Source organism: Pogona vitticeps, chromosome 6 (genome assembly GCF_051106095.1).
Source record: "Pogona vitticeps strain Pit_001003342236 chromosome 6, PviZW2.1, whole genome shotgun sequence".
Lineage (NCBI taxonomy): Eukaryota > Metazoa > Chordata > Lepidosauria > Squamata > Agamidae > Pogona > Pogona vitticeps.
In genome coordinates this window covers 48,803,134-48,820,950 of record NC_135788.1, presented here as the reverse complement: position 1 = coordinate 48,820,950, position 17,817 = coordinate 48,803,134, and the positions used below count along the sequence as shown (strand labels likewise).

General features: G+C 43.0%; 1 protein-coding gene across 3 annotated transcripts in view; it reads left to right on the top strand.

Annotated features, from left to right (window-relative positions):
• The first annotated feature begins 268 nt into the window (after window positions 1-268).
• Window positions 269-17,817, top strand: part of ZNRF2 (zinc and ring finger 2) — a 164,334-nt gene continuing 146,785 nt past the window's right edge. For 2 of the 3 annotated variants that reach the window (XM_073003480.2, XM_073003482.2), the window contains exon 1: window positions 651-1,256. In XM_073003480.2, the coding sequence (XP_072859581.2) occupies window positions 797-1,256 (460 nt within the window). In that variant the 5' untranslated portion in view covers window positions 651-796. Of the gene's footprint in view, window positions 1,257-17,817 lie in introns of all 3 variants that reach the window. The other variant, XM_020812706.3, reaches the window with a different exon arrangement.

Sequence of the window (17,817 nt, the reverse complement as noted above, 5' to 3'; positions counted from 1 at the left end):
GGACAACTGTGTGCGCTCCGCCGGTTGAATGTCGGCCTGACAGGCAAACTCTTAGAGGTATGAGGGAAAGGGAGGGGAGAGAAGATAGCGCGAGCTCTGCCACTGTCGCGCAGCCGAGGCCCTGCGCGGTCTAGTTTGTCCTATACAGAAAAAGGGGCGGCGACAGTTACCTCCTACAGGAAGGCTCTCGGCGCGCGCGGAGGGGGCGGAGCCGGCGGCAGCAACAGCGGCAGTTCCCACAGCCTGCCTCAACCTCCTCCCTCCATGATGGCGACACGGAGGTAGAGAGAGAAAGGGAAAGAAAGAGGAGCGACTGCGCAGAGGTGCCGCCCCCCTCGCCTCACGCTTGAGTGAGCGCGGGGGAAGCGGGCCGGGGCGAAGCGGGCGGCCTCGGCGGCTTTCTCGGCTCGTTCAGGTCGCGGAGAAGGATGGCGGCGAGAGCCGCGCTGAGCCTTCGGGCAAAGGCAGGAGCTGGAGCCGCCCGCCCGAACCCGTCCCCGCGAGCGGCGGTAGTTGCCGAAACCTGCCCCGTCGCTGCTTCAGGGCTCTCGCCACGGTGGTGGAGGCACCGCCGCAGCCCCGGGGCCGCCAGCTGAAGCGCCGCTCCCTCCCCTCAACCCGCCCGGGGGACTCGGGACTGGAAGGGCGGGCAGGCGTTTCGCTCTCCCCGCCCCGCCGGCGACGGCTTCCACGGAGAGCAGCGGCAGAGCTTGAGAGGAACCCCCACAGGAGGAGGAGGAGGAAGAAGAAGAAGGAGAGGAGGCGGCGGCGGCGGCTGAGGGGGAGGAGAAGGGCCATGGGTGCGAAACAGAGCGGCCCGGCCGCCGCCAATGGCCGAACCCGGGCATATTCCGGCGGGGACTTGCCTTCCAGCAGTAGCGGCGGCGGCGGCGCTAACGGCCGGCCGACAGGTGGAGCGGGAAGGTACACGCACCTGGCCCCGGGAGTGCACCACGCGGCCCCCGGCGGCTCGGCTGGTGGGGCCGGAGCGGCGGGGGGAGCAGGGGCTCCTGTGGCGGCGCCTCGGAGCAGGTCTCTGGGTGGGCCGGCCGCGTCTGGAACTCGAGCCGCCCATTCTGCCTTCAGTATCCCCAACAGCAGCGGCCTCTACGGCTCCCAGGACTCGGTCAACAGCACCCCCGAGGAAGGGGGGCGTGAACGGGCCGCGGCCGGAGGCGGCGCAGGGCATGGCGGCGGTGGCCCCCGGCTCGTCATCGGATCGCTGCCTGCTCACCTTTCGCCTCACCTGTTTGGAGGTAAAAGTACTTGCCACACGTGGACCCCAGGGGTATGTGGGTGTGGAGAGTCTCTAGAGGGAGAGAGGAAACCTCGATTATCTCTTACAAGATGAAGATCGGGAGAAGAAATGACCCTTTCAAGGCGTCGTGTGTGTGTGTGTGTGTGTGGGGGGGGGCTCTGGCTGTCCGGAACGGACTTAAATCTTTCTGTTGTGACTTAGCCTTCCTTGTAAAACACCCGTAATCGTCGCCTTTCTTCCATGGGTATGTGAGTAGAGAGAGAAATGACAAATCCCAATGGCAGAGAATAACAAGGTTTTTCTGTTGGGTGGAGTGAGGTTTCCCCACGTGTTTCAGTAGAAGTGAGCCACACCGACTTCACTGAGCCTTACTTCCCGTTAAGTGTGATTGTAGTTACTGTTTAGCCAAAGAGCACAGCTCTCTTCATGTCTACCTGAGGTTATACTTACTAGGATTTGTGTTTAAGGTTGCAGTGCTGTGTTGTAAGTGCCATTGAACACAGTGGAAACGTCTTCCAAATAGACAGGCTTTGTGCTTCTAAAAATATACCTATTACACTTAAGTAGAAATATGTAATACCTTAAGTGTCATACGTTTTTGTTTTACTAAAATCTGTTGTTCTTAGATGTGGAATATAGTGGGCTATTGCAGAGTTCGGTAATAAGTGTTCTGCTTAGCAGTCTTATACATGTCAGGTCAAGGATTTTGATGGGTGAATATCTCCCCAGATGTTCTACAGAACTTTATAGATCTCTAGGGAAAAATCAAAAGCCTGTGTTCATCACAGCTGGCATTTATCCCAATTAAGGGTTAATTCCAAAATGAAACCAGACAATCATTTCCAGTCATATCAAAATTCATCTGGATGTCAAGGCTTTTCACTGTTGCAGTACTGTAGTTCTAGGCAACATCAACTTGTCCTATTCTACAGCTTCATTTCTACATTGCTTTTGTGTTCTGTAAGCACAAAAATGCTTCAAAAAGTAACACGTCAAAGTGTATTAAAATCATTCATAAATTTATAAGAAAAACTGCGGGCACAAATTCTTAAAAATACATCCTTGAAATTTGTGAAAAGATGCAGGTATGATTACCGTAAGCTTTTAGCTATAAAAGTTATAGACAAGAACTTAAATCATATTATAATTATGTCTCAAAATTGCAGTTGCTTACATTCTAAAAATACAAAAGCTTATAACCTAAAATGGCACCTTGAGAAAGAGAGAATACAATTCTTAAGTTATCAAAGTTGTTAAAATTAAAAATCTATTAAAGTAAAATGTACTAGTTAGCCTTTTAGCATATATAGACACACATGAAAATTATTCTTGGTGCTCATCCAGCAAAGCAGTTTCAATATACAGTATGGCTGGAAATTAATGATGATTGTTGTTGGTGTCCAGTGTGTGTGGTTGTGTTGTGTTGCATAATGAGTTGGATGTTGATGCTTTCATTCTAGAATTAACACTTAACTGGGATAAATGGCAGCTGTGCCAATTTCTGTTTCCCCCCCTGGAGTTTGTAGGGTTCTTGGGGAGATGTTCAGGTGTTAGAATCCCTGTCTGACATTTATGGTGAGTCAACCAGGAGCTCAGATAATCAGGAGAACCAAAAGATTTATATACCTAGTTTCTGGACCTGACATTTATATGTGGCAGTGATTAAAAATACTGGTGGAATCACCAAATGAATGTGCACAGCTGTCTATAGTTTATTTCTAGAGGAGTGGGTCTCCAGATGTTCTTGAACTGCAACTCCCAGAATATTTCACCAGTAGCTGTGGTGGCCAGAATTTCTGGAAGTTGTAGTCTAAGAACATCTGGAGACCAATGGTTGGAACTACTGGTCTAGAGCAATAGTAGATTTGGTTTTAAAACTAGGAATGCCAGCTACTTCTTTGTTGCTAAGGTAAGCTATGGAGCATTGAAACTTTTCACATTGCTCTTATTTATCCTACGTTTCATGATCAGTACAGTACATTGTTATTAGGGCAGTTGAACTTGATTGCATCTCTTTTTTCATGAATTCTTGCTTTTTTATTATGACTTTTCTAGAAACAATGAGAAAAAATAGCATTTTCCCACATTTGGAAACTATGGGTATACTCACATATTGCCTAGTATGTTTACTGGTTGTGTGTTAAAAATACCCTTAGAACAGGAACTGAAAAAATGAAATGCAAGAGTCAGCTTTATAATCATAAAACTTGCAGCTTCAGAAGCTGTTTAACCATCTTTCTGTAAATTTGTTTGCCTACTACTTACATAATTAGGACTTAATTGGATAATGTATTTGGGTAGCCATACAGTTTATTTAAAACTGTCCAAAAGTCTCTATTTATATCCTGGCTTAGAAAATAAAAGTAGCTTGTTCCTATTTTTAAGTTGCTGAATTGCTCACTCTGGGAGTACTTTTTGAATTCTGTAGAAATTTACTGCAGCTGTTCATAATTTTGTTTGAAATTTTGTTTCAGAGGCAAAAATATTCAGAAAGATCAAGGGTAGTTTTGCTAGCAAATATAAAATTTTAAAGCTCTGAACTATGAATTGCATGAAGGCTATGCCTTCAAAACAGTGTGAAACTGAAGACAGTCAAGGAGGAAAGCTAACATTTTACCAGTGTTTGTTTACAATTTTTAGTGCGGTATTTATTTGATCCTTTTTAGTATTTGTATACTTACAGGTTTTAGCTTCTAATATTGTCTTTTAATGATGTAATCTGCCTTGTGTCTTTTTTAAGGAGAAAGGTGGGATAAAATATTTTAAATAAAAATTTAACCACATGTATATTTACTTGGAAGTCTATCCAGCTGAATTAAATAATATTTGCCTCATTAAGTATAAGTTGAGATAAAATTTCATCCCTAATCAAACAGTTTCTTAAAATGCAGTGAGCAGTTTGTGAAATGAATCCAGTACTAATGATGGTCCAAAAGGCTTTTCTTAGTTCTGATTTCTCAAAGGAATAGGTTTAATTTTGTGTCAGGCGTGTTTGACAGTATTTCATCTAGCCTGGAGATGGGCAAGGTGACCATTAGAGCCAAGTTTGGTTAACTTCTTTGCTGTTACTGGTGCTTGTTCATCCATGGTTGGCCTCTGAAAAGAAAGCTGAGCATCAACAAGTTTGTGAGAGTTCTCTGTATGATGATAATAGGTTTGTGTGGGAGATCCTTGTTTAATTTTCTGCAGCAAGTGTGGTGATGTAAAATGGCAGAGGCATTCCTTTGAAAACTGTGGGAGCCTTGAGGTGAGTGGTGGCAAGTAGATCTGGTTAGATCAGCATTGTGATTGTGCTTTAGAAAATACTCAGACTTTGATCCTATTTTCAAGAATCTGTCCTTGAAGAGAGAGGACATGTAGCCAGTAAGGCAGTTGATTTATTTCTTGATGAATCAGTAATTTGCAGTATGTGTTAGTAATTTTGTTCTGTACAGTGTTTCTTTGCAGTGAAACCAGTTTAGTGTTGTTTATATCAGTAGCCACTGCCTAGTCCCTGTATGAGAAGTCTGAGTGAAAAAAAAGTAAGATTCTTTCTCAGATGCTTTTTTATTGTTTAGCTAAACTTTTTACAGTTCTCAAGTGAACTAGGCCATTTTGAAGAAGAATGGAAATTTGGTTTCCCTGATATTATTTCAATATAGATAGCTAGATGAACTTTATTACAGTTAATGGCCAATATTTTAAATATAAATAAACAATATATATATATAAAATAATTTTTTCCAAGAACTTACATTACTATCACCCTTTAATATAATTTTTTTAAAAAGTTTGATAAAAAAAGAAACAGGGTTGTTCAAAAGGTAGGTCAGACAGAGACTCCTCTCAGCATGTGTAGACAATGTACACGTGTCATACTTCCCTAGAAGTAAACATCTTCTGGATTGCTATGTGGATTGTATCTGTGCCACAGACATGTCTATAATGTTTGTGAAACTTTGTCTTTGTTACTTTGTATCCCGTGCACATTGCCATTGTACAGTTGCTCATACAGTACTTGAAGTAGAATTCGGTTTGAGAGATATGCTGGCTGTGGAGTTCACCCTAAATTATGCATTACAGTGGTGCCTCGTTAGACAGTTACCCCGCATGACAGTTTTTTCGCTAGACATTGACTTTTTGCAATTGCTATAGCGATTCGCAAAACAGTGATTCCTATGGGGGAATTTCGCTGGACAATGTTTGATCCCTGCTTTGCAAACCAATTTTCGCTAGACGATTTTGACAGCTCCCTCCGTGCTCGCAAAACGGTTGTTTTCGGGACCTAAGCTTCACAAGACAGCTATTTAAACAGCTGATCGGCGGTTCGCAAAGCAGCTTTCGTATGGCCGATCTTCGCTAGATGACGATTCTTCCCCATTGGAACGCATTAAACAGGTTTCAATGCATTCCAATAGGGAAATGCTTTTCGCTAGACAATGATTTTGCTAAACAGCTATTTCAGTGGAACAGATTATCATCGTCTAGCAAGGCACCACTGTATTTATAAGTTGTATGTTGGTGTGTTTGGGAGGTGGGGCCATAGGGAGTTCTGGAGGGCAGAGCTTGGGGGTGGGAGGAGGAAAGAGGGATTACAAATGGGAGGACTAAATCATACATTGGTGGCATCATTATTAAATGAACTTGTTCATTTTGTTAACATTATACAATGCCTGGAAATCCAGTGGTTCTATTGGTTGGTGGCAGCAGAACCAAGAAGCAGTGGAGTGCTAGTCAACAGTCTGTGAAAAGGCCGGGGGCTAGCACTGAGACCACTACAATTGGCAGCAAGCGGTGGGATTTGAAAAACCTTGGTAGGATCTGAAAGATCCAAAAAGCAGTACAATTGGGGGCACAGCTATACAGGCTTAGACTGAAGTAAAAGGCACACTGGTGGATTGTGAATGAAACCAGTGTGAAGAAGCCAGTTTGGCCTTTGTAGAGTCCGCGTTTATTTTAGCTGAGGGTTTTCCCCCCTAGGACTTCTGGCTATAGAAGTAGGTCGCTTGTAGGGAAGACCTGGCGCGAGGCTTCTGTGCCAAAGTCTGGGGAAAAGCCTGGCTTGTAAGAGAATAAAATGACTCTGTAGGAAAGTAAAATTTTATCTCATGATTGATGATCTGTGACCTAGCCCAGTTCCACAGGCTCTAGTGATACAGAGGGGGATAGGGTGGAAGTCAGTCCCCGTGAGAGCTGAGGCAAATTTGTTTATAATAAAGACCATAAATACTTAAATTCACATCTCAGTGGCTGTGAGGGGAAATTGCCCTGGGACTGAGACTGGTAGCTGAAAAGCTCTGCAAGGCAGTTTAGAGGGCTGTTAGTGAGAGAGATACTTGGTATCTGTGAAAGTCTAAAGGAATATCTATCCCTATCTTGTCAACAATAAGTCACTTATTAAAATATGCCACCTAAAAGGTCCAAAAGCCAGTAAAGGACACATAGTCTGAAAGTTCTGATCTGGAGGAAAATAGGAATCCTCAGGCAGGGGAACAATTGGCAGAGGAGGCTAGAGAGACAGAAACCCCTTAACAATTTGAAAAATGGAAACTAGAACAGAAATTCAGATTGAAATTAGAATTAAAATGTATGGAGGCTGAGCAAGAGAAAGCCAAGGCTGACAAGAAGTTGAGGGAGAAAGAAATGCAGTTTCAAATCGAGATGAAGAAATTGGAACTTGCAGCCCTTGCAAATCATAACAACAGTAACAGTTCAAATGGCCAGACGCCATTTAGGGTAGATATCAAATAAGTTCCCAGAATTTAAAGAAAATGATGACCTTGAAGCATATCTTATTTCTTTTGAGAGAGCTTGCAAAGATTTTGGGGTAACAGATGAGGAAAAAAATGTTAATTTTGAGATTGAAAATTAGTGGCCCTTTGGCAGAACTGTATTCACAAATCACTGATGACCAGTCCAGAGATTTTGAACTTTTTAAATGTATGATTTACACCAGATTCTGAATCACCTCTGAACAACTAAGAAAAAAATTCAGGGTGTTGACAAAACTCCAAGAAGAAACATATGCTCAGCTTGGGGCTAGGATTCCTAACTAAGTAGTTAGAGCAGGAGGATGTTAAATCTGTACATGTACAAGAGATTAAAGAAGTCATTGCTTTAGAGCAATTTTACAGTCGTGCCCCGCTGAACGATTACTCCGTATAATGACGAATCTGCTTCATGACAATGTTTTTGCAATCACAATTGCGATCGCAAAACAATGTTTTAAATGGTTTTTTTCGCTTTGCAAAGATTGGTTCCCTGCTTTGGGAACCGATTCTTTGCATTACGACAATCAAAAACAGCTGATTGTTGGGTTTTCAAAATGGCCACTGGGTGCTCAAAATGGCTTCCTGCTGTGTTTTTGATGGATTCCTCGCTCTACAGGCACCGAAAATGGCCGCCCCAATGGAAGATCTTCGCTGGACGGTGAGTTTTTCAGCCCATTGGAACACATTGAATGGTTTTCAATGCGTTTCAATGGGCTTTTTTATTTCGCTTTACGACGTTTTCGCTCTACAGCGATTTCGCTGGAACAGATTAACGTCGTTAAGTGAGGCACCACTGTATTTCACTATTCAGGGAGAGCTGAGGTATTTAGTTCGAGAAAAACATCCCAAAACTATACAGGAGGCCTCTGAATTAACAGACCGACTTAATGAGATCTGGGATCATGGTTTTGAGGGAAATAGAATTGGCGGTAAAGGTTGGAAGCCTCACAGGAATAGATTCCTGTCAGAAAAAGGAAGCCTCAACCTGGTGCCAGTTAAAGTTAATTCTTCCCAAGCCAAAACCCCAATGCCTGACAAGGCTTTACCTCATACAAACTGTGCTGCAATTAAAGGAAACCAGCCAAATTTCACTGAAAGGAAGTGCTGGACTTGTGGAAGTTTGCATCATTTGAGATCACAGTGCGAAATAAATACATTGAAAAATCAAAATACTTACTTTCAGAAGAAAGCTGTATGTATTAAGAAAATCTAAGTGACAGAGGGCAGAGAGAGTAGGCCTGTTATATGGCAACTGAGACTGCTGTTGAGCCTGAGGAAATACTTGAAGCCCCTGTAATTCATTGTTTTTGTATAAAAAATGACAATTCTCTTCTTAAACACTTTGGGGAAAATATATTAGTAAATAGAAAGAAATATATAGCCCTAAGGGACACAGGTTTGCAAATTTCTATTGCACATTCAGATTTGGTAGCCCAGGAAAACATAATTCCATGCAGAAATATGAATTTAAAAGGAATTGGGAAAGAAAATGTAGTTGTGAGGGTCACAGAAGTTCAGGTAACCTATAGGAACTGGTTTGGGAAGTGGCAAGTGGCCATTTCTGATGAAATACCAGCTGGTTTTCTCATAGGTTGGGACTTAATAGAGCATGCTAGGAGTGCTTTTGTTCTTACATGCTCAAAGGGGAGCCAGAAATCACCCCCTACAGTAGAAAAGGATACTGTAACTGCGGGAATCCTGGAAGAAGAAAGGTCTTTAGAAAATTAGCCTAATACAGTAGTTGTGAAGAAGCTGATATAATACTTTTGAAAAAACCCAAATAAAAATAGTTTTGTCCAGGAGCAGAAGGAGGACATTAGCTTGAAGCGGCCAGTTCACCAACCTTATTGTGCCCTGAGAGATTTTGCATAGACAAGGAAATCTTGTATAGGGAAGTTTTAGCCACCACGTACAGAGGAAAAAGAGAACCCCAAAGGCAGTTAATGGTCCCAAGTAAGTACCGAGAGAAAATCATACAACAAGTTCACAGTACTGTAGTTTGTTTGGGGCACATATGGGAATCACACAAACAAAAAGAAGGGTTGCCCAGAACTTCTTTTGGCCCAGGATGGGGAAACGGGTTACATACTATTGCAGAACTTGTGATGTATGCCAGAGAAGAGGGACAGGGCAGGACAGAACCAAAGCAAAATTATGTCCTCTGCCAGTCATCTCTGCACAATTCCAGAGGCTTGGGATTGATCTGGTAGGTCCACTGCCTAAAGCCACCAGACGGGGAAATGAGTATATATTGACGATCATGGACTGTGCCACAAGATATCCTGAGGCAATTCCTTCACGCATCATAGAGACTGACACTGTGGCAGATGCCTTAATAAATTATATGGGCCATTTGGGATTTGCTAGTGAGATAGTTGGTGATTTGGGAACCAGCTTAACATCCAGGCTTATAAACAGACTATGGAAAGCCTGTGGAATAACCCAAATCAACTCTTCACCTTATCATCCCGAGACTAATGGGTTAATTGAGAATCGCAGTGATTAACTTTTTGCGATCGCTTTTGCGATCGCATTGCGATGTTTTAAATGGGGAAAAATCGCTTTGCAATGATCGGTACCCTGTTTTGCTTACCGATCATCGCAAAGCGGTGATTTTTTAACAGCTGATCAGTGGTTCCAAAATGGCCACCAGGTAAAAAAAAATGGCCACCTGCTGTTTTCTGGGATGGATTCCTCACTTACCGGGCAGCGAAAATGGCCGCCGTATGGAGGATTTTCGCTTAAAGGTGAGTCTGAAGCCCATAGGAACGCATTGAAGGGGTTTCAATGCATTCCTATGGGCTTTTAAATATCACATAGCGATGAAATCGCTTTGCAGCAATTTTTGCTGCACCAATTATCGTCGCTATGTGAGGCACCACTGTATATGAATAAATTGAAGAACACCTTGCAAAGGTCTATAGAAATACCAGGAGAGAACATAAGGGCTGCCCAAACCAAGCAGAGAACCTGATATGATAGAAAGGCCATGGAAAGAACTTTTGGGCCTGACAATGAAGTTCTTTTACTTAGACCAGTCAAGGGAAATAAGTTACAATTAGCATGGGAGGGTCCCTATAAAATAGTGTCAAAAATGAGCAATGCAAACTATGTGATCCAGAAGGGAGAGGATGGTCGCAAGATAGTTCATGTCAACATGCTCAAACCTTATTATAGGAGAAATCTCTGGACCCTATATGCTATCAGAGAGGATCCAGATGAAAAAGAGGAACTTACGTGCTGGGAAGGGAGAGGTGAACAGCGCTTTAACCCAGAGGAAGTTAACCTAGGCCACTCCCTTACTATACCACAGAGGGAGGAAGTAGCCAAGATTCTGCAGAAATACAAAACCATTTTACCAATATGCGTGGGAAAGCAAAGGGTGTAGTCCACAGAATTGACACTGGGGATGCTAGTCCCATAGCTGTCTCACCTTATAGAATTACAGGGGCTCATGTCGATAAAGTATGATGGGAGGTTCAGGAAATGCTCCTGGCGGGAATAATCACCCCATCTGAGAGCCCCTGGGCCATACTTATAGTACTAATAGACAAGCCTGATGGTAGTGTCAGCTTTTGTGTGGACTACCGCAAGTTGAACCATGTCACCAATGCAGATGCATATTCCATGCAACGCCTAGATGACAAGTGAAACTATAGGAGGATGCAATTTTATCTTCTGCATTGATCTCACCAAAGGATTTTGGCAGAGTCAGTTGCACCCCGAGGACCAAGAGAAAACTGCATTCCGAAGTCCTCTAGGCCTGTTTGAGTTCTGGGTTATAGCATTCGGATTGAAAAATGGTCCTGCATCTTTCCAAAGATTGGTAGAAAAGACATTACATGACCTGGGAGATTTTACAGTTGTCTATATGGACAATATTGGCATTTTCAGTCAGACGTGGGCTGAGCACAAAGAACATTTAGAGCAGGTGCTGCAAAGAATCCACAGAGCTGGTTTGACTGAAACCGAGTAAATGCCAAATTGGGGACTCCAAATTAAAGTACCTTGGACATTAGTGGGTGTGGGAGTAATCAGACCCCTGGGTATCAGTATTGAAACAATAATTAGATAGCCAAACCCACTTCCAAAAAGCAGATCAGATGTTTCCTGGGACTGGTGGGGTATTATTGGCAATTCATCCCACACTTCAGTGAGATCTCTGCTCCATTGTCGGACGTCACGCAGAAGGAGACAGAGAGCATCAGATGGACTCCTGAGTGCCAGCAGGCATTTGACTGGCTGAAGGAGGCGTTAACCTGTCCTTGTCACACCTGACTATAGCTGTGAGTTCACCATCTTCACTGATGCATCAAATGTTGGACTAGGAGCGGTGCTTTGCCAAGCAGATGGAGAAGGGACTTTACATCTGGTAACGTATATAAGTAAAAAATAACAACTGAGAGAGAGAGACATCTGTCAACCATTGAAAAAGAGTGTCTAGCGATTATTTGGACTTTACAGAGACTCAAACCATATATTTGGGGACACAAATTAACACTGTGTCCTGACTATTCCCCATTACTGTGGATGCGGTCGATGACAACCAATAGTAAATTGATGAGATGGGCCCTTCTACCGCAAGACTTCGACTTAAAAAGTGTGAAGGGAGCCCACAACATTGTCGCGGATGCACTTTCCAGAAGGCTGAGCGAATGATTCATGGGCTTTTAAAGTAAACCTGAACGGACTATAGTATAACTGTTTAACTGTTTATGTAAAAGTTTCATAACTATGTTATATTTCTGTAAGGTTGCAATGTTAAATTTAGGAAGTATAAGTCATAAGGTAAAGTATATACTTGAACTGTACTGGATTGCAACGGTTGAAACAAGCAATTTTCTTGCTTAGAGTGATAAGATTTTGTGCTTGCTGGATAAGATGGTGTTAATGCATGCAGAATTTTAGCTATAGAGTACAGTGGGGTCTTGACTTGAGAACTTAATCCATATTGGAAGGCGGTTCTCAAGTCAAAAAGTTCTCAGGTCAAATCTGCATTTCCTATAGGAATGCATTGAAAACCATTTGATCCGTATCTGCTCTTTTCCGTCCATAGAAACTAATGGGAAGCTGCTATTCTGCTTTCGACCACTAGAGGGGGATATTTTGTTTCTTTTTTTCTTAGGTCAAGAAAGGTTCAGGGAAGGCAGGGAAAATACAGTCCAGGCAGTACAGTACCAGGCAGTCTGAAGACTGTCCCCCAATCCACTCTCTAAACACTGGGAGGAGTGAGGAAGCAGACAGGCACCCTTTTCACTGGCCAACAGTTAACTGAAAGTTCAAATTTTGCACTTTCCCTGCCTCCCACGTGGTTTTTTTCAGTTCTTAACTCAAATCTAAGTATGTAAGTCAAGTCAGTATTTTCCTATGAGAGTGGTTCTTAAGTCAAAATGTTCTTAACTCAAGCCGTTCTTAAGTCAAGACCCCACTGTAAGTAGAATTTCTTCACAATGATGCATTCCCCTCTATACAAACATATTTAAGGGGTCAGGAATGTGGGTGTTCATCCTAAGTTATGCATTATTCATAAGTTGTATTTTGGTGTGTTTGGGAGGCGGGGCCGGAGGGAGTGCTGGAGGCCGGACCCTGTGGTGGGAGGAGGAAGGAGGCATTAGAAACGGGAGGACTGCATGATCATACACTGGTGGCAACATTTTTAAACAAACTTGTTCATTTTGTTAACATTATACAACGCCTGGAAATCCAGTGGTTCCACTGGTTGGTGGCAGCAGAACCGAGAAGCAGCAGAGTGCTAGTCAACAGTCCATGAAAAGGCTGGGGGCTAGCACTGAGACCAGTACACTGGCAGTGTTCTTAATTCAATATAAGACTGAAGTTTGTATTTAGGGTCAATTAAAATAATACTGTTTTCATATGAATGTTGTGAGAAAAACACTTCCTTGTAGTGATCAGAGGAATACTCTTTAATTTGTCTATTAAGAACCTGCATGGAATCAGTGTGTGTTGCTACCAGCTTTTAAATAGGCCTCTTCCAACTCAGTTATTCTGTGGTTCTATATTTGGATTTTTGCACTGAGCAGGGGGATGGACTTGATGGCCTTATAGGCTTTTTCCAGCTCAGTGATTCTATGATTCTGTATAATGGCCTGGTGAAGGAAGAATGAAACACTACCACTGTGAGGGATGGACAGTATAGCTGTCTAGATGTTGTTGGACTGCTACTTGCAGCATCTGTAGCTAACAAGGAGTGTTGTGATCTTCAGCCCAGAAGTATCTGGAGAGTTGCACTCTGCCCACCCTGCTTTATGAAAAACGATGGAGACTGGCTATTCAGTAGTCATGGTTATCAGTTTGAGGCAGTCATATTGAATTGGACTGTTAAGCCATCTGTGAAGAGAGTCAGACATGTTGTGCCTGTTGAGTAATGTCCATGTGAGTAAATCCTGACCGAGTAAGGCTTACAAGTCTGATATAATTGAACTTGTTTCATTCCAAGAATTTATGAGATCCATTTAATTTTTTGATATTAAAATCAAAATACTTGTGATATTGTATGATGGTACTATGAAAGAGTCCTAATGAAAACAAAATACCTGTAACACTTTGTTTTAATGTAATTCTTTAGCTAGCCAGCTCTCAGGATCATTTTACAAAAGAATAAAATTGAAAGTGTAAATAATCAGAAAAAATTAGCAAAACAATGACTGTGAAACCAGGAGAAAGCAACAAAAGATCAGTCTTCCCACAAAGCTGCAACACCAGGAGGGAAGAAAAGCAGGGCTTCTCAGATCAGTTCCTTACCTGTTTCCAGTTGGTCATTATGCATTACTTTTAACAACATTTCAACTATATAAGGAAGAAGTCCAGTTGTCGTGACTCAACTTCCAGCTTGTCATGCAGATGTATCTTGAATAGGAAAAAATGATACACTTGTCTTTCTGTAAACAAATAGGTTTAAAAATTTACAGTTGTTCAGAGCTGCAAATAGGTTTAAAACATAAACAAAATGTAAAATGGTAAGTGCACATTTTAGTAGTATCTATAGTAAAACTTCTACATTTATTATGCATCAGTGTGCCTGCCAGTTTTATACAGTGGTTATCTTGATTCTTTCTCTTTGTTGCTGTATCCCCTCCCTCCATGGGAGGATGGGCTGTATTTATTTATTTATTTATTTATTTATGTATTTATTTATTTATTTATTTATTTATTTATTTATTTATTTATTTATTTATTTATTGCATTTATATGCCGCCCATCTAGACATAGTCTACTCTGGGCGGCTCACAACTTAGAAGGTAAAAACAATTTAAAATATACAGTTTTACATTAAAAAACAAAATGATATAAAACATAATATAAATTTACGATTTTAACAGTTAATTTAAAGCAAAGAGTCCCAAGATGGCAAGAATAAAAGGAAGAAAAATAAGAATGACTTAATTGCTGTATATGTATTAAAACAAATTTCAAAAACTCTTATCAGTTTAGAATAAAAATAGCAAGGTATATAAGTTTTGGCTTTTATTTGTTAGCAATAGGAAGTTTGTTGATAACAAGGGGTTTCTTTGCATTGCATTGTATAATAGAGTCCTTTCCAGAGTTGAGTTACATTGGACGTTGTTAAAGATTGCACACTCATACTTTTTGTTACCTTTACAAAATAAATTGCATCCTGTAGTTCAAAATATAGAAGCTTCTAATTGTCATGTGAATAATTTGTATCATTCTTTAGATACATTTGCACTTCATTTCATACAAGCAGTGTTGTAGGTTTAATCACAACACTCTATTTTAGTGCTTCCTTATGTAAGATCATACAGTAATTCATTGATAGGTCCATAAAGTTTATATTGGTGATAAGTGATTTGGAGGACTCTTTTTAAGTAATGCAAACATATATAGGTGTGGCTTTGTGTAATTGTGTTGTGTATTTTGACTCTGCTTCTAATTCATAATTTTGCTTCTACCTGTGACCAGAGCTTCCACTTATGAACAGAAAGAGGCAGGGGAAAAAGGTTGGAAATTCAAATTTCTAACTGTAGGTGGCGACGAGGCTGCTTCTTTGTAGCTCTTTTGCCCCAGCAGTTAGAGAGTGTGCGTTGTCGGAGGAGGCTTGGGACTGCCTCCTTCTGCTTCTGAGGGTGTGTGCGTGTGTTTGCAGGGAGGCTTTGGGCTGCCTTGTAAGGTAAGGTGCTGTTTTCTGCTTTTAAAAACCTGTTCTGGGTATTTTTGCAGCGTGGATTTGAGCTGGAGGGTTTCTGTTTCTGTGCTGTGATGGGTCTTGGGGGGTTTGTTTTTTGGGTTTTCCCCCCATTTCTGATGGGTGTTGGTTGCTTTTTGGGTCCCCCCCATTTCTGATGGGTCCTGCATGCTTCTCTTGATTTTTCCATTGTTTTCTTTGCATTTCCGACCTGCTCCATTTGTTTTCTGTGCATTTCCAATGGGTCTTGCACGCTTGATTGCTTTTTCTCTCCCCCCCCCCCCAAATCCTATCCAGATTTGGTTGAAGTGATGAGCCTCCTTCTAGTATCTCACCAGACTAATTTGCAGCATTTTAAAATTCTAAAGTGGAGGCCATCCCCTGGGAGCTTTCTCCTTTTTTGGATACAGTGGATCGAACAGAGATGTCCAGCGCTCCGCCTTGCCTGATAAGTTTTGATCTCTTTCAGCCTGTAGACAAAGCGCTTGACCGCTGCCGGGCCACCACCTCTACTCTTGATCCTTGTCTGGCCTGGGTAATCAAAGCAGCCAGACCTATAATAACAGAATGGGCCACAGTGATAATTAATGGTTCTTTCCGGGAGGGCAGGGTTCCCCCCGCCCTCAAGAAGACACTCATTAGGCCCATAAGAAAGAAACTGAATTTGGCGGCGGATGATATTGGCAATTATAGGCCCATCGCCAATGTTTCTTTCATTAGTGAAGTGGTCAAGAGGGTCATGGCTGATCAGCTTCAGGCACATTTGGATGAAACAAATGCCTTGAATCCATTCCGGTCGGGCTTCAGGCCATGCCATGGTACAGAAACAGCATTGGTCACCCTGTTAGATGATCTATTGAGGGAGGCCGACAGAGGGAAAATGTCTCTGTTGGTCCTCCTCAATATCTCAGCCGCCTTAGATACCATCAACCACGGTATCCTCCTGGGAAGGCTCTCAGAGCTGGGAATCGGTGGCCTGGCTTTGGCCTGGCACCGATCCTTCTTGGAGGATCGTCTTCAGAGAGTCCAGCTTGAGGAGGGGGGACTTGGCCCCATGGAGCCTCAATTGTGAAGTTCCGCAGGGCTCGACCCTCTCCCCAATGCCGTTTAACATCTATATGAGGCCGCTGGTGGGGGTCATCAGGGGGTGTGGGGCATCATGCCATCAGTATGCTGATGACACTCAGCATTACATCTTTTTTTTTTCCAACTACAGAGGATGCTGTTCTGTCCCTGCAGCACTGTCTGGGGTCTATGCTGCAATGGATGCAGGGAAACGGGCTGAGGCTGAACCCAGACAAGATGGCGGTCCTGAGGGTGGGTGTCCCTCTCTTTTGGGGGGGGTGACTCTCACTTCTAAGAATGAGGTTCGCAGCTTGGGGATACATCTGGACCCGGCGCTCACCATGGAAACTCAGGTGGTGTCAGTGGTCCGCACCGCCTATTACCATCTTTGGCGGATTGCCCGGCTGTGTCCCTTTCTTGACGTTGGTGCACTCACCACCTTGGTCCATGCGCTTGTAATCTCTAGATTAGACCACTACAATGCGCTCTACGTGGGGCTACCTTTGAGATTAATGCGGAAACTCCAAATGGTGCAGAATGCAGCGGCCAGACTTCTTAGTGGGGTGAGGAAACATCAACATATTACTCCCACTCTGGCCACATTGCATTAGCTGCCCATTCGATTCCACGTTGATTTCAAAGTTCTACTGCTCACACACAAAGTGCTAAACAGTTTAGGACCTCAGTACTTGGCGGAACGCCTCCTCCCACCAAGATCTACTCGTATCACCTGATCTAGCCAGGAGGGGCGACTGAGGAGCCTAATGCCGAGGGGCCCCCGGAAAGAAAAAACAAGACACCGGGCCTTCTCGGCAGTGGCTCCCAGGCTCTGGAACAAGCTCCCTCCCGAGATTCGTCTGGCCCTCTCGCTGGGCACTTTCAAAAACCAACTCAAGACCTGGTTATATAGACAGGCCTTCCCTCCGGGCACTACGTAGCTTTCTCCTTTTCTCTTTTATCTACTTTGTTTTGTGTAAATGTTGTAAATTGTTATTTGATATTATTTTTATTCTGCGTTTTGTGAGCTTCCCAGAGTACACTATGTCTAAATGGGCAGCATATACGCTCAATGAATGAATGCATACATGCATGCCAGGAGGTGATGGGATCAGTGGCCATGATCTTGGTTTTTTGATGTTGAGCTTCAGACCATTTTTGTGCTCTCCTCTTTCACCCTCATTAAGAGGTTTTTTAATTCCTCCTCAATTTCTGTCATCAGAGTGGTATCATCTGCATATCTGAGGTTGATATTTCTTCCAGTATGTCCATTTCCTCTCATTACATTAATCTTAATTCCGGTTTGGGGTCCATCCAGTCCAGCCTTTCGCATGAGATGGCCAAAGTATTGGAGCCTCAGCTTCAGGATCTGTCCTTCCAGCTAGCACTGGAGTGTGTGTGCATGCACATGCATGCCCCCTGCACAGATGCCCTCCACATGAACGTCCCCGCCTGCCCCCCCCTGCACATGCACAGGCTGAAGCAAATAGGCCAGACAATTCACTTACCTTTGTCCATTTCTGTCACCAGTACCCTGGCACATATACACTCTTCTTCAGGGATTTATTTGTACCTGGACAATG